Source organism: Leptopilina heterotoma, unplaced genomic scaffold (assembly GCF_015476425.1).
Source record: "Leptopilina heterotoma isolate Lh14 unplaced genomic scaffold, ASM1547642v1 Lhet_365, whole genome shotgun sequence".
NCBI lineage: Eukaryota > Metazoa > Arthropoda > Insecta > Hymenoptera > Figitidae > Leptopilina > Leptopilina heterotoma.
In genome coordinates, this window is record NW_025111046.1 from 1,014,091 (window position 1) to 1,032,400 (window position 18,310).

General features: G+C 24.2%; 1 protein-coding gene across 5 annotated transcripts; it reads left to right on the forward strand.

Annotated features, from left to right (window-relative positions):
- Positions 1–603: 603 nt before the first annotated feature.
- Positions 604–17,956, forward strand: LOC122505709 (protein CREBRF homolog). Of its 5 annotated transcripts, XR_006301935.1 has the most exons (9): positions 606–833; positions 1,021–1,223; positions 1,352–2,774; positions 3,267–3,954; positions 6,754–7,176; positions 12,786–13,277; positions 14,900–15,022; positions 15,141–15,348; positions 17,278–17,956. XR_006301935.1 is itself a non-coding variant. In XM_043617500.1 (8 exons), the coding sequence occupies exons 4-8, from the start codon at positions 3,309–3,311 to the stop codon at positions 15,233–15,235; spliced, it is 1,776 nt and encodes a 591-aa protein (XP_043473435.1). In that variant the 5' UTR covers positions 604–833; positions 1,021–1,223; positions 1,352–2,774; positions 3,267–3,308; the 3' UTR covers positions 15,236–15,484. The 5 variants fall into 5 exon arrangements, 4 of the variants coding, with proteins under 4 accessions (XP_043473435.1, XP_043473432.1, XP_043473434.1 ...); XM_043617500.1 differs by lacking the exon at positions 17,278–17,956 and having other exon boundaries at positions 604–833; positions 15,144–15,484; XM_043617497.1 differs by lacking the exon at positions 17,278–17,956 and having other exon boundaries at positions 15,141–15,484.
- The last annotated feature ends 354 nt before the right edge of the window (positions 17,957–18,310 follow it).

Genomic DNA, 18,310 nt, shown 5'->3' on the forward strand with positions numbered 1-18,310 from the left:
GGCTTTATTAACAAAACATTCCACACGATTTTTATCATTGTAAATAAATATACACTTTTTTAAAATTTACTAAACAGTGAAATAATTAGAAACGTAAAGAAATAAAGTAATTTAATAGCTATTTGTTAATTACAAACGTTTTTTAACCGTTTACAGCAATTCACAGCAGTTCACAGCGTTCACAGGACAATCACGCGATATTTCGCGGGATATTTCAATTTACTACAAATTCTATTAGTAATTAGTAGTAAATATCAACAATAAAGTAGTAACAAACGATAAAATAGTATCAGTAAAGTAACTTTTATTAACCATTTTTCTATTTTCGATTAATATTGAAAAACTCCTTGAAAAAAAGATTTTAAAAATGCGTTTTGTTTTTGAACCCCAAGAACAAAGAAAAGGAGTGTGAAACAGGCTTAATGCAAGTACAAAACGGAGAAAATTTTCTACTTTTACCTTACAGTTTTATAAAAAACTCTTTTATTTAATATAAAAAATAAACTATAATTACATTAATTGTTAACTTGTGTTTTAAAAAAATATTTCAATTTATTTTTCCAGCTAATCAATTAGATCAATTATAACCAGTGAAAATAAAAGTGAGAACTTATAAACAAAGTATAGAAAAACAAAGTTTGAGGTTAAGTGTTTAGAATTTGTTTTTTAATATTAAAAAATTAAAAAAATACACATAAAGAGAAAGTGTGATAGAACAATATATTTATTACAATCATTTTAATTCAATTGACATAAGTACATCAATCCAAATATGGAATGCAGTGAATTAAAAACAAAAATTAAACCTAAAATAACCGGTAAATGTCAAACAGGTTTGTTTATTTCATTTATTTGATAAATCATTTTTTATTTTATTATTTGCCGATCAGCTTAATCATTCGCTGAATTTCGCAATTAGAACGAATAGAATTGAATTTTCCTTTTTTTAACTTCTTTCTAGAAACTAAACTAAACAAATTGTTTATAATATATGAAAACACGTGTCATTTCTTTTCGCAGATATATATCAATTTCGATAAATTGTCAACATATCAGTGATGTACATTCGATAATGTTTACAATAAAATGAGGTGAAATCAGTTTGTTTATGTAATTATAGCATAAAAGTGATATCACCTAAATATATGAAACCACACGAAGGAAATATTGCATCAAGTCGCGCAATAACAACCGAACAAAGGGATAAAATTACAATTGAAAATGTAAGAGGATTTCGATTACAATTTTTCTTCTTTTTTTTGGTAAAAATATTCAAATTTCCCCTCTCGAGTAAATTAAATTTTGATTTGTTTTGAAATTGAAAAATTTTCTAGAAAATTTTTTTTTCCAGAAGTTATAATCGACAGTCGCGCGAGAACACTCTTCTTGTTACACTACTACCGCGCGAGCGATTGGTATGCGATTTGAAAGCCCACTTGTGACGTAGGCATGACGCAGCTTCAAGAAAGTGATCTACGGTCTGATGTTTATTTTCAAAGTTTCCTCCTTCGAGAGTCAAGTGTTGATATGCAGTCAAACCAGTGTAGTGTGTGAATTGCTTGAAATTTCTGCTTCCGTAAAATCATCGTCTTCACTGCTATAAGACTTTGAATATATTTACTTGGCAAAAAGGAAGACACGTGCAAAAGTTTGTTGTGCTGTGGGGAAAAAAAAGGTGTTTTGTTTGCGCGTGTGATAAAATTCCAAATTCCCCTGACGTGAGGTGGCAAGCGAATCTCCGATTGGCCAAAACAAGTTCACGATTGATCGCTCACGTTGTTGGTTGTTCATGTGACCTCTCTTCTCGTGTATGTAAAACTTGTTATTTTTAGAGAGAGAAAGAGAGAGAGAAATAATTGATTTTTTTCAATTTGGAAATGAAAATTGGAAGAAAATGAAATGTCAACAACAAGAATTTGTCAAAACAATGCCAATTGAAAAAGTGCTAATATATAGTTGAATATATTTCGTGATGTTGTATTTTGCTGACGAAAGTCATGGTCATCAGGCGCGCAGGTCGTGAACAAGCTCGAGGGCTATGTAACTTGATTCTTCGAACATCAGACTGAGACAGAATATAATCAAGACAAGTCAAGACTTGTTTTTAATTTCAGTAAGAGAAGTGAAGTCGACAAGTGTTGTTCTATATGTATTTTTTTTGTGAGTAGTTAATTTTTGCTGAAGAAAATAGTTTGCATAATCAGTTGAAGAAAAAAAAGTGGTTCGTTGTACTCCCACGCGAACTTGTGATATCAGTGCAATGCGTGGATTTCCTGCTTTTTCAATTTTCAAGCGCTTATCAATATTTTTAATAACGTGAGCGCCAGTAAGCACGCGCCATCAAGTGCCATCGGGTCACAGATGGACCCTCCCTACCAACGTCTAGTTGCTTTGTTTATGTTTAGAGTGTGCAGAAGACTCGAACTACTACAGCGCGCACAATTTACTCCAATATTTATCCTCAACACATTTATTAAATCTCTAATATTTAATGTTGTAATTTGAAATTCCTTCTCTTTTAAATTATTCCCTTTATTTTCAATAGTGGAGTAACATTTTCTTTTTCATAAACAATTGACTAAATTTTGTGTAAAATCGATTTCCCCTCCAAAAAGAAATATAATTCGTGTGTGTGTGTGTGTGTGTTTCACTTCTAATGGAAAAAGAAAAAAAAAACAAGTAGTGAGAGTAGTGGGGCGATTCTAGTGTTGGATTATTCGAGGTAAACAAAGAAACTCGGAAGAAACTCAGATGTTCATCCATTAAAAAAAGTGGTTCGTAAAATCCATTCTTTGACAAATATTACTATTCTTCTTTTTATTTTTACTAGTAAATTGGAATTAAATTTTTTTTTCTCCATATTGTCAATATAACGTAATTCTCAATAAAAATCACGTAATTTTATCAGAACACGTGGCAAGTTCCATTGAACAATAGTTGCCCTTTTTTGGTTTATAAGAAAAAAATACATTATTCATACAAAAAGATTTATTACACACTTATTTTTTTCTAAGTTATCTTTTGTTGATGCAAGAATTGGAGTGAGAAAAAAGAATTATAATTTCTTAAAACAATGTTAATTTTTTTTTTATCGTAACCTTGAGATTATGGAGTGAGAATAATTTAGAAAGAATCACGTTATATTAAAATTAAGCAGTAATTATTTAACAGAAGTAATTCAACAAAATTTAATACAATAAAGTAGTTGAATAATTATAGTGAAGGAGAATAAAAATTATGTTTTAACAAATTCTTATTTTTTGAAGGTCCTTTGATAACGAAAATTCGAAGGGGACAACAAACAAAAAATGGGAGACTCTGTGTATCAGGAATTTTTCCTCGAAGTCGGAAGCAATGCAATGGATGAATTTTCAATAAAACCGGAGGGTATTAAACAAGAGCCACCAACTGAGATGGGAACATCGGCTTCAGTACCAATTCCCTGTGGACATCGTGGTATACGCGGTGTTTATGATCAATTTTCACCATCGCCATTGGCAATAAATTCAATTTGGAGTACAAGACCTGATCAAATGGATTCACCGTTTAAACTTGATCCACTGCAATTGGAGACATCATTTAAAATGGATGACGATGATATTTTTCAAGTTGATAAAGCCGATCTCATTCAGGGGCCAACGCTCGCTGAACTTAATGCCAATGATGACACACTTTTGGGCGATTTGAATTTCGATGATCTTCTATTGCCAGAGGAGAAAATACAATTTAAAGTAGGAACTGATAATGTGCCATCAGCGAGTTCATTGTACAGTAGCAGCAGTGGTCCATGTTTTGCACCGAGCAGTTTTCCACAGTCAGCTCAATCATTTCGCAGTTGTCCAACTTTTGTTAATAATTCAGGATTTAATCTTAATGGTGGTATTAGTCTCATGGACAGTTTAGAGGCGGTCAGTCCCTCTGCATTTGCAAGTCCTGGCACTAGTAATGTTGCAGGTGAGATAAACATTAATTTGTTTTTTATATATATACAAAAAATAATTTTCAAAATGAAATAAATTCGTATACAAAAATAAAAATAAATTCATAAAAAAAAGAAATAAATTTGAATACAAAAATAAAAATAAGTTCGTATAGAAAAAAAAATTATTTTGAGTCTTACAATTAGAATAATAATTATGTACTTAGAGACTCGAGATAATTGTGTCACAAAAGAATATTAACTCCAATTCAAATGATTCATTCATTAAATAGTACACTAATTACTTTATTTAGTTTTAATGATAACACTACTATTTTCTAAAAGAGAATTTCAAATTTCATGGGTCACAGACTTTCACTTTTTCACCTTTTTTTAATTTTGTCACGTATTTTCATCTGTTTTACCTTCTTTGGAAATTTTTCAAATATTTCTAATCAATAGTTTAGTTTCTACAAATCTTTTTTTTATTAAAAACTTTCATTAAAATTAGAATTAGAATGTTTCAAAAATAATATTATTTTTAATTAATAATTTAATAAATCATTCACTAAAATAGAAATAAAAATAAATTGAATTTTTTTAAACTTTATAAATTACTAGCAAGTAATACGCGTTATTCCATTTATTTTTTTTTTAAATTAAAAATTGTATATTTTCAAGAATAAACATCAATTTTTGAATGATTACAGATTTAAAATTATAGGAAAAAATTCAATTATATTCAAGATAATTTAATAAAATTTCTCTAATAGGTTCACTTATTTTTAAAAATTGTAAAAAAAATTTTTCTAAACAATTCAATTGTTCTCAAAAGTTTTTAATAAAATTTTTTGTAAATTTCAATTATTCTCAAAATTTTCAATTAAAATTACTTTTAAAAATTACATTATTTTTACGAAATTTAATGACATTCTTAAAATAAATGTAATTATTTACAAAAACTCTAATATAATTGTTTAAAAGAATTAAATTTTCTATGAATAATTTTAATATAATTTAATAAGAAAATCGTTTCTTACAATTAATAATAAACACGATTATTTTAAAAACTTAAAAGAAATTCTTCTTAAAATTCAATTATTTTTAAAATTTTCAGTAAAAATTATTTTAAAAAATTCATTTTTTTCAAGAACTTTTTGCAAAGTATTTTATTACAATTATTAAAAATAATTGAATTCTTTATAAAATTCAATTACTTTCAAAATTTTCAGTAAACATTATTAAAAAAATCTCCAATATTTTCAAGAAAATTGAAATAAAATTTTCAAAACAATTCAATTATTTTAAAGAATTTTAATAAAAATCTTTCCACGAATTTTCAATACAATTTTAATTACATTTTCTTTAAAGAATTCAATTATTGAAAAAATGTTCATACGAAGAAATTTATTATTTATGAAAATAATTGAATTCTTGTGAAGAGTTTTATTAAAATTTTTGAAAATAATTGAATTTTACCGAAAAATTTTATTAAATTTTTTTTAAATAATTAAATTTGTACGTTGCAACTAATTATTTATGTAAATAATTGAATTTTTTTAAAGAATTTTATTAGAGTTTACGAAAATAATGTAGTTTTCTTTTAAAATAATTTTAATTGAAAATTTTGAAAATAATATTGATTTTTATGTATAATTTTTTTTAAGGTTTTAAAATAATCACATTTGTTAATAATTATGATTAGAAATTTGATTAGTAAATTCTATTATATTTTTTGAAAATAGTTAAATTCTTGCGAATATTTTTATTAAAATTTTACGAAGAAAAAAATAAAATTAACCGTAATCGCAATAGAGTCAAATTATTTAATTTGCATATAATTTTATTTTATTTCTTTTTTGACACCTTTTTGTCACCAATTTTCATAAAAAATTTCACCTTTTCACCTATTTAATAGAAAAAAAGGTATTGTGATCCCTGGAGTTTAGACTGTTTCGAAATTCATAAAGTTGAATATCTTTCAATGTAGTTTACAATTTTATTTTTGAATTCAAATTTATAATTTTATTCTGCATTTCCACAATCTATTAAAGTTTTATGAACTTCTTTTTAACTTATGATTGAGGTAAATGTAACGAAATGTAAAATAAAAAAAAAATTTCTAAGAGAACAAATTCATTCTTATAATTCTGAGTGAAAAACGAATGTTTCGATGATCTTTTCATAACTAATTTATTAGCCTTGATAAAACAAAGAAATTCAATGATAAAAATTGAATTTCAAAAAACAAATAACACATTTCATCTGTTTGTTCTTCTTCTCTACCTAATTTAAAATTTTTTAATTTATTTCTATTTTTTATTTATTGGCTATTTGCTATTTTCTTTTTCGAATTCAGATTACTTTTTTTTTAAAAAAAAGGAGAAGGATTTGTTATCATTAAGAATTTATTAATTATCAAGAATATTATTAAGAATACATATAATAATAATAGGAAATAATTCAGAGAAATCTAAAAATTATTTCCAATTATTTTCAGAAATAAACTGAAAATTTTTATAAAAAAAAATTTTATTCGTTATAAATTTATTTTTTACTTTATTTTTAATTTGTCTTGGATAAATTAGGTTTATATTTCATCTTTTAATTTATTTTTATTTATTTACATATTTTCTATCATAATTGAATGAAACTGAATAGTTCTTTTTTATAATTAACATATTTTCTCAAATACTTAAATGGCTTTTATTTATTCAATTTTCAAAGCTGAAAAAAGAATTTCAAAAATAAAACTAAAAAGATATTTTTGATAATCATATTTTCTGAAATAATTCAATAATAATTATTAATAAATAAATTTTCGAATTATGCAGGAAGTTCCACGGCCAGTTCGTCGACGTCTCCCCATCCAATTAGTAGACCGACAGGACAATCGACACTTCATGAATTGTTGATGAAAAAGGGCGAGAATCCTCCAAATAGTCCAATGTACAGTCAAATGGAATCAGTTGGGACATCTAGTAAAAGTAAAGTTTCAAGGCTATCAATGTCGGCACCGACGCAATCAATGGGCTTGGAACAAATCTGGGCGCGAAGGGAGCCCAGGCCACATTTACTCAGTACCGGAAGTACAGCGGGCTTAGGATTGACCGAGGCTGGCTCAACGAGCAGTTTGAGTACAGGCGGTGCTTTGAGTCCCGATCCTCTAGGACATCTCGATCCACTTAGCCACGATGAGGGTTATGAGGACAGCGACGACGATAGCGATCATTATGACGATTACAGTAGTGACAATGGTATTTTTTTTTTAATATTAATGTCCCTTCTTTATTTTTCTACAAATTTTATTTTTCCTTCGTGTTTTAATTTTAGTCTGAATTTTTATTTAGAAAATTTCTCTTATTATGGTCAAATTACTCTTATTTTTCTTTTTATTATCATTCAAATATTAAGTTATTAAGTTATTTTAGAAAATAATTGAATTTTTTCAAAGATATTAAAAAATTTTTAATTATTGAATTCTTTTGTGAAATTGTATTAAAAATAATTGAATTTTTGCAAAGAATTTTTCTATTTATAAATAAAATTGAATTGTTTCGAAGAATTTATAAAAATTTTAGAAAGTAATTGAATTTTTGCAAAGATTTTATAACGATTTAAAAAAATTGAATTCTTTCGTTAAATTTTCTTGAAAATAATTGAATTTTTACAAAGATTGTAATATTTAAAAAAATAATTAAATTGTTTCGAATGATTTATTAAAATTTTAGAAAATCATTGTATTCGTTAGTAAAATTTTTTTAAAAATTATTGCATTTTTGTAAAAAATTTTACTATATTTATAAAATTAACTGAATTCTTACGAAGAATATTATTATTTTTGAAAAGAATTGACTTCTTGTGAAGAATATTATTAAAATAACATTTTTTAAATTAATAATCAAGAATAATTAATTAGTAAATTACTTAATAATTGAGTTTTTTTAAAGTTTGAATCTGAAATTATTCAAAAATTCATATTTGAGGATAAAAAATGTTGTTATTTGCATAATAATAATAAATTGAATACAACCTTCCGCGCGTAACATTTGCTAGTTTCATTCTATAAATTTAAATTTTCCCTTTTTATATTTTCGAGTATTAATTTCTTTCTAAACTTATATTTTCTCTATTTATTTTTTTCTATATTTTAATTCCGCTCTGAATTTTAATTTCCGTTTTTTATTATTCTTCAAATATTAATTTCCCTCTAAATTGTAATTATTTTTTCTAACACACGCACGGAAAGTACACACGGAAAGAAAAGGTCTGGAAGAGATATCCATAAAAATATTGTTGAGCAGAATATTGTTGTGTTATCCAATTCCATGGAAGAGACAACTTTCAGAATGGAAGCACATTCCATATTCAATGGATGAGGGAGCCATATTTTATTGTTGAATCAAATATGGATGCGACATCCATAGGCATGGTTGTGCTTACAATTCATGCTATGAATTTTCACATATGGCTGCCTCATTTATATAAACTTTGGTTGGGAGATCCATAGTTAGTTCAAAATTTCGATACATGTTGCGCGCAATTCATTATCATGGCATCCATTTAGAAATGGTCGTATCAATTTGTCCGTCGCGTCGGTTCCTGTCACGTCTATATAATCACGTTGTGAGTTTATTGTGTATAGTGTTATAATTGTTCATTATTGTCTATTAGTGTTTATGTGAATTCATTTTCATGAAATATGTGTATAGTATATAAGGAATATTATATGCTTAAATATTGTAGTTGCGTGTATAGTGTAGTGGATAGCGTTAGTGTTTAGTATGTGTTAGGTCTAGGGTTCGTGTCTCCCCCATCGGTGGTTAATAATTTATTTCGTAAATATGCGGTTATTCAATAAGTAAGTGGTGTGTATTAATTAACAAAAATGTGTATAAAATATCTCAAGTGACATGGAATTTAATTAATTAAGTGATTCCAATTTTTTGTTTCCCATTTCCATTACTATGGATCACCCAACCATATAGATCTTTTGCTGCTACAACAATATACAGCCAGCCATAGAATATGGATGCAGCAACCTTAACTATGGATATCCCGTATTTTTCAATATAATATGTATATATAAAGTATGTCTTTTCCGACGAGAGGGAGGGAATGTTTCTTTACCTCCCTCTGACGTCATAACGGGGAGAGAAAAGTACTTTACCTCCCTGTCGTCCAAAATCACATGTAATATATTTTAATAACAATGTAAAGATAAAATGTATCTTTATTTACGACTAAATATATGTTTTATTGAAAATTGTTAAATTGAGGCCTTGGATCCAATAACTCGCCCGACGCTCGAAGGCACGCGCTAATACCAGTCGGGTAGCAGTGAGTGGCCCAGAGGCGCTCACTGCTCACTGACTGGCAGTTGCGCGTTCCTCCGAGCGTCGGGCGAGTTATTGGATCCAAGGCCTCAATTGTTAAAATTGTTAAAATGTTTTTTTTTTGTTTAAAATTGTTGTAATTGTTAAATTGTTGTTTTTGTTTGTTTTTTAATTTGTTTAAATTGTTAAATTGTTGTTTATTGTTATTGTTAAAATTGTTAATTTTTAATAATATTAATCATTTTAAAAAATTATACTATTATTACAATAAACTTTCGGTTGAAAAAACTATTGTCGTCAAAATTTTTTATGAAGTGGTTGTACTTTCCGTTTACGTGTGTTAGAAAAAATAGTATGTGCACCACGGGAGGAAAATGATTTCCACTCGTGTGTTTACAGTTCTCGTCTTCGCTCGCAGCATTCGCCTTCGGCTCGTGTGCTCGCTACGCCTCGAACTGCAAAATCCACACTCGTGGAAATCTTTTATTTTCCTCCCTAGATGCACAATATACTATTCCCTTTTTATTTTTTTCTAAATTTTAATTGTACCTTTTTTATTTTCATACAAATATTAGTTTTCCGTTAAATATTAATTTTTCCCTAAATTTTAATCTCCCATTAAAATTTCTCTCTAAATATTAATTTTCCTCGATATTTTAATTTCTCTCTAAATATTAATTTTCCTCTGTATTTTAATTTCTCTCCAAATATTAATTTTCTTTTTGTTAAAATAATTTACTTTCATTTCTATAGAATTTTGTTCAAACGGAAAAAATTTCTTTTTGAACAAAATTCTTACTTTAACTATACTTGTCATTATGCCTATTGTCCTTTTATTATTTTTCTCAAAGGCAAATGGAAATTTTTGTACTCACATTTAGGAGGACATGGAATTTTATTTTATTGCTTCCTCGTGAGGAAGCTTTGTAGTCGTTTAATTTACAAAATTTTTAAAAATCCTTTTAACAAATTTCAGGCTTCGAAGTGAAACACTTTTCCACTTTTTTGACACTTTTTTTGGTCAAGCCTACTTTTTGCTACTTATTTTGTCAAAAAGCTACTTTTTGCTACTTATTTTGGCAAAAAGCTACTAAATGCTTCTTTTTTCCAAAAAATGTAAAAAAAATTTACAGAATTCAAGAATTTTAGTTTTTTTGGTGAATTTCGTAGATTTCAAAAAGCCCGCCAAGTGAATTAAATTTATTATTGGACGCGTGATTATAATATATTATAATAATTACTAATAGTGGATGTTTATTAAATTACAAATTTTTAACGTTTCGAATTTTTCGTATCTAATTTTATTATTCTTTAAGCTTCTTAAAAAAATTAAAAACTAAATTTTTCATTTTTCACTATATAATTTAATAGTAATACCTTTTTTGACTTTATAAAAGTTTCATCAAGTATAGAAAAAATCAATTAAGAATGAAAACTTAATTCTTTTGGTTATATAAATTGTTTGATTAAAAATCCAAAATAATATTTATTTAACGTGATTATTTATTATATAATGTTTACAAACTTTATGTCAAATTTAAAAATATTAATTGTATTTTCAATAATACAGTGTTTTAAGTCGGTTGTTCAATAATAAAAAATCTATCTAGAAAAAAAATTATAATTTTTTTTATTGGAATTAAATTGCTCATAATTTATTATTGTACAAAATTATGGCTATGTGGATTCTAAAATTTTAAAAATTTATATGACTAAAAACAATCCATTTTTTTCATTTTGATATCTGTTATTAGTAAATTACTAAAAAATGTTTACGTTTCATTTTTAAAAATTAGATGGCTGATAAAAAGTTATTGATAGTTTTTTAAAAAATAATAAGGAGAAAGAAGGTGTCAATTTAACTTCTCAAAATTATGAGCCTGTTATTAAAAAACAAATTCTTATGAAAAATCTCATTTCAGTATTATTAACAATTACATTTCATTATGTAAATAAAACTTTCCAATGTAAAATATCGACAAAAAAGCTATTATATTTTCATGTTTTATGTTTATAAATCAAAATTTAAAAAAAATTTTGTGAATTCCTATTTTTAGTATTTTTTTCTTTCAATTTTTTGGACAACAACATATATTCACTTACTTTTCTTACTTAAAAAACTAATTTTACTTCATTTCTAATATGCTACTTTTTGCTACTTTTTTCAATTTAGAGGACACTTTTTTCTTCCAAAATGATTTACAACTTGTTTTATTTTATTTTATTTCATAAGTGTCGATATGTCAATCTATTGTCAAATAATCATAAAGTTCCATTACAAATATTTTATTTTCAAGTGTATATATATATATATATATAGTTTTTAAATAGAAATATAATTTTTTTACATAGATAAGATATTTCAAATACAAAACTAGATATGCTAATTTGGTAAACTGACATTTTCAAAAGTATATATGTACGTATGGAAATTTAATTACATAATTAATTGTCATAAGAGCTGAACAATTTGTACTTCCTCTTGAAAATTAAATTAGAGAAAAATTCCTTTCTCTGATATTTTTCAATGAAAAAAAAGGAATTTAATAATCATAATTAGTAGGAGAAAAGTAGAATTAATAATTTAATTTCATTTTCGTATTGTTTCATCCAATCGGAATTTTAATCTAAATTTTCTTTGTAGTTATTTTTTGTATTTTTAATTTTTTTCACAGTCGATTATTTATTTTTTTAAGTTTAATTTTTCTAATTTAAAGAGAAAGTCTTTAGAATGGTTTTGAAGAAAGATTTAAGTTTAATTTTTCTAATTTAAAGAAAAAATCTTTAGAATAGTTTTGAAGAAAGATTTTCTCGAGGTTTTCCTATTTTTGTTATAAAAAGCACTTGAATGTAATATATATATTTTTATGAGTAAATATTGAAGTCTAAAAAAAGAATAACTTATAAAGCATTCAGTGTACACAAAACATGTTGATCCGCAAACATGATTATTATTATTATTACTAGGTAAATTCTGAAATGGATTAAGTCTCTGACAATTCAGAAAGTCTTTGAAAATCTTTAAATTCTTCTAGTGAACAATTTTGTCAATGAATTTTTGTGTTTTTTTAACTATTATTATATTGAAAATTCTACTATTAAAAATAAAATATTGTTCAATTTTGTTAATTTTTCTTTCTATAGTTAGAATATATTTTAAGAAATTTTCTTTTTCATATCCGTATAAAAATACAAGTGAGAAAATATTCATATCAGACCATTCTTATCTATTATGATTAAGATTATTTTTTTCTCGTTTCTATTCTTATCATTGACATCAGTTTTAAACAAGTTATTATTTTTTTAATAAAAATAAACGAATGTATAAAATATTTAACTTTACATTTTTTCGAAATCATTTGAATTTGAAATTTGTAATTGCAATAAAGTATTTTACTTCACTTTATTTGCAAATTTTATTTACATTTTATTTATTTTATTTTTTATTTAGTTTTATTTATTTTCTTGACTTTTTTTATTTTAATCTAGACTTTGCAAAATGAATTAAATTTTTTAATTTTTCAATTTAGGAACAGGCGGAAGTGACGGTGAAGATCAGGGAAGCGTGGGAAAAGGTGGCGGCGGTACTGAATCGGCAAAAGAAGCGAGACACAAAAAGGAGAGATTCTTTTGGCAATATAATGTACAAGCAAAGGGTCCAAAGGGTCAGCGTTTAGTTGCACGTGCACGTTTAGAGGATCCTCATGTTTTAAATGAGGTGACAGATCCGGTATTTAGTCCACATTGTGCATTGAGAGGAATAAAGCACAGTGGAAAAGCGAGAAAAGGCGATGGCAATGATCTTACGCCAAATCCAAGGAAATTATTCAGCATTGGTCGTGAATTGGATAAATTATCACGCGTTATCAACGACATGACACCTGTTTCCGAACTGCCATTTACAGCACGGCCTAAAACGAGAAAAGAGAAAAATAAATTAGCTTCTCGCGCTTGTCGATTGAAGAAGAAGGCACAACATGAGGCGAATAAAATTAAACTTCATGGCCTTGAACAAGAACACAGTTGAGTCCTTTAATTTTTTATTAATATTTACCCGCGAAACGCGGTGTTCACTTTTTTTATTATTCTGTAAATTACGTAAAATTTTTTTAATTTGAAATATCAAGTTCAAATTTTTGAATAATTTAGAATTTTAAATCTTCATTTATTAACTAATTAACTAATTTTTATTTTTTACTTTCAAAAATTTTTAATAAAATTCTTCGAATTGTTTTGAAGAATTTTTTATCAGAATTGTTGAAAATAATTTAATTTTTATGAAAATTCTTGAGAATAATTGAATTTAAATATAATTATTAAAAATAATTTTATTCTTTGGAGAAATTTTAACAAAATTGTATTGAAAATAATGGAATTGCTCCGAAACATTTTATTATTTATGAAAATAATTGAATTCCTCTGAAGAATTTTATTATTTATGAAAATATTTTAATTCTTGCGAAGAATTTTCTTATTTATGCGAAAATAATTGAATTCTTGAGGAGGACTTTACAATTCATAAAAATAATAGAATTGTTTCGAAGAATTTTAGCTGAATTTTTGAAAATAGTTGAATTTTTTGAAGGAATTTTATTAAAAATTTTGAAAATAATTTATTTTTAAAAAAGAATTGCATCAAAATTGTTGAAATTAATTGAATTTATATTAAAATTCTTGAAAATTTAAAATTTTTTAATTTGCAAAATAATAATAAATGGAATACCGCGTTTCGCGCGTATCATTTCCTAGTTATTTATAAAATTCTTGGAGAAAACTCAATTGTTTTTAAAAATTTAAATAAAATTCTTCGAATGAATTCAATTATTTTCTATTGCTATTCAATTTTAATGAAATTTCTCAAAAGAATTCAATTATTTAAAAATTTTTTAATAATATTCTCCGAAGTAATTGAATTATTTTCAAAATATTCCATTTTAATTGAATTCATCAAAAGAATTTAATTATTTTTAAAAATTTTAGTAAATTACTTCGAAATAATTAAAATATTTTCAAAATTTTCCATTTTAATTAAATTTCTTAAAAGAATTTCATTATTTTTAAAAATTGTAATAAATTACTTCGAAAGAATTAAATTATTTTCAATTCAATTTTAATTAAATTCATGAGAAGAATTTCTTTGTTTTAGAAATTTTCATAAGTTTCTATGCAAAAAACTAAATTACTTTGGATTCAAAATAATAAAAGTTCCAAAAATTGTAACATATCTTTAACAAACCTTATAAATCTATTTTTTTATTTTAGATTGTTAAATTAAATTTACGAATTAAATTTTTATTTTTATTTCGAAACACTTTTGTTGAATTAATTTTTGTTATTATTTAATATTTAAAACATTAAATTGGATTTTCATTAATTTAAAATATAAAATATTTAAAAAAAAGGAAAATACGTCAGAAAAATTAGAAAAAAAGAATTATAATGTTATTTTCCTAACTGAATAAATATTTTTCTATTTAGAAATTCTAAATTAGAAATGAACATTAAATTGAATGAAAAAATGGAAATGAATTGAGTGGAAAATAGAATTATTAAATTTGAAAATTTAAATGTCAATTTATATGATTATAAGTCGAATGCAATAATTCATTTGAGATTTTATTTTAAAAAATATACTATGTTACAGAGCGGCTGATTCATGGCATATCTCAAATAAAACACACATTGGCTGCAAAATTAACGGAGCCAAATCCAGAAGTTCAGGAGGAATTGACACGGCAAATGGATAAGTACTGTAAATTGGCAACAAGTGAGTAAACAATTGAAAACTTTTATTATCAGAAAAATCAAAATTTTCCACTTTGGAAATTATAGGAAAAGTGTAATTAAATTTATATGAAATGAATAAAAAATTCCATTTGTTTCAGAAGTACGAATAGCCAGTCATTCAACAGATTTTGTAAACAAAGTGCTGGATAAAGTTAGATCTGGAGTACCTGATGGAGGCATCGATGAATTTTAGTATATCTTTATCGACATAGTGATGATGAAAAGCTGGCCATGCGATTACACTGCTAGAGCAGTTTTCTATTTTTAAGATGATCCGAGATGTCGCAAATAGATTAGATTTTATTGGTAAGCTTTAACCATTTTCAGTTTTCAATTTTAAAAAGTCTAACTTAAATGAATATATACATATATAATATTTATCAGAAATAAGAAAAAAAAGAAAGGAATTATAAAATAATAATTACGTTACTCATCAAAAAAAAAAAATAAATAAATAAGAAAATAACGTAAGTAAATTATTTTTGTTAAAATAAATTATTTTTCTAATTGTTATAAAGAATGATATAACTTAAAGAATATTTTACTCTTAAATTGACTAATTTCTCAATAGTTCAAAGAGTTGAATGTAATTTTTAGATTGCATTCAAGAAAATTCTGTAAAAAAATCGAAAAAACATTTTAACAAAACAATATTTATATAAATTTAAATACGATTATTATGACTCTTCAATTTTACAAATTAACATTTAAAAAAACGAATTTTCCAATCTACACAAATGTTGAACTTTAATTTGAAATTTAATCAAAAATTTAATGTAAAATCTAATTTAAAATTTAATTTGAATTAAAAACAAAATTTAATGTAGAATCTAATTTAAACGTTAATTTTGAATTAAAAACAAAATTTGAAGACAAAATTCATTTCAGCAGTTGAAAAATAATTTTCAAATTTATTTATTTATATGTTTTTACATAATTATAAAAATTTACAATATTTTTTTGAAATAAGAAAATGTTTTTCTGTAAATTTTGAATATATTTTTATTTATCGGTTTTATAAAGTTATTTTTTTGATCAATATAATTGTGAATCAAAATAAAATTATAGATTTAAATAAAAGTAAAATAGAAAAAGAAAAAAAATATACGTGAATGACGATAGAATTAAGAATAGAAGGAATGATGTAATTTTTAATGTGAAAATAATTTAATGCTATTAGAAATTTTGTTCTTTGTTACTTTCATTTTTGAAGGTGGTTAAGGCTCACTTTGTATTAATTTATTAATTAAATGTAATTCATATTTGTAGTTTATAAAATAATTACCTATATTATATATATATAAATGCGTCCGTGCTTGATAATCGCAAGGTCGTCATTTCGAATTTTTCGTTTTCATCATCTTTTTAATTCTTGGGAGAATTTTTTTCTACTTTCTTTTATTTGTAATAAATGAAGTAGCAAAATTATTTCTGAAAATTTCGTATTTTTCGATTCAATTCTTAGAGATTATTATTATATCATTCTTATTCTTATTATTATTATTTATTATGATTATTATTTTTATATATTATTATTTTTTATAATTATATTTATTTTTGAAGTTCTCTTTCTTTAATCTTTGTTTTAAATGTTCATTCTTTAACTCTGACGTCTTTTTATGTTTCTTTATGTACAATTTATGTTCTTTTTTAATCTTTTTTTAATTGTGTATTCTTTATTAATATTATTATTATTAATAATAGTAATTATTTAGTTAATAATAGAAATTAGCAAATAATAATAAGAATAATAATATTAATAATAAAGTTGAAATTATCGATCACTCTGAGTCAGGTTGAAAAAAAATATAACAAATTTTATATTTTTTTTTTAAAAATATAAAAAAAAATATATAAAATTTGTTATATTTTTTTTCAACCTGACTCAGAGTGATCAATAATTTCAACTTTATTATTATAAATTTGCCGAGTGATAGCTTCAATTATTATTTAATAATAATATTAATAATAGCTAAACAGAAAAAGAATAATACTAAATAATAAAATAGAAAATCAAATAATAAATTAGAAAATAAACTATTAATAAATAATAAAATAAAAATATAATAATTAATATTAATATTAAACTCTCATTTATTAAACAATTTTTTTCATGGAACTATTGAAAGTAAATATTGTAAAAATTAATTCAAAGAATCGAATTAAATGTAATGTTTCATAGAATTTAATTTAGGCACTCAGTGAATTAATTTTTATTAAATTTTTTTTTACAAGAAAACTTCACTTTTTCGAAAAGTCGACTTTGCCTTTCAAGCATGGAGTAGTGGCTGACTTGGTCTACCTCAGATGAAACGCTATACCTGTGTAAAAACAAAACAAAAAAACTTTAAGCGACAAATTTAATATAAATTTATAAAAATTAATATTAAGAAAATTATAATAATAATACGCGTATAAGTATATGAAAATTGTAAGAAATGCATATATACATTATATACGTATATAAAAAGTAAGAATACATAATATATATATATTATATTTTAATGTAAAAAAAAGAAGAAAAAAAAATATTTGGAGAATGTAGCTCTGGTAGCAATTCTCATTTAAAGTTTAACATAATATTGTCGCGTTTGATTTTTAAAATATATTTTATTAATATATTAAGTAAATTTAACTGCGATAACAATTATTTTTCATGCTCACAATATTATAGTGCAGCTCTCGTCAATTGAAATTGCCTATGAAGTATATTTGCATCAAGATAGAATGTAAGATTACATTTTTGAATTCCTTTTTTTTTAGCATATACAAAAAAGAAAAAGATACTGTACATTTTTCACAAAAAAAAAAGAAAAAAAAATATTTATTTATTTTTAAGATCTTCAAAAAACGCCAATTCTATTTTAGAAGGAAAAGAAACTTTTTTTTGTATTTTTTTCGAGAAAAAACCATTTTTTTTTATAAGATTGTAAATATTCTGGATTATTTATTATTATATTGTTTCGTTTAGAGTGTTATGTTAAAATAGTTAATTTTTTCTAGAGAAAAAAAAATCTTTTCTTTTTTTCAAAGACAATTTCAAATTAATGAATCATTACTATATTCTTATTTTATGCTATGATAATAATAATAATTTGTGAACAGTTTCTTTTTTTCTTTTAATACTATAAAAAGACTTTTATTGTCTTATTACTAAAGACTTGTCACGATTGTAAAGTTCCATAAGCAAAGATTTATTTGTCATTATTGTAATTCTTGAGAATTTGAAAAATATTTGTCAATGTTAATAAATATTTAGAAAAGTAGA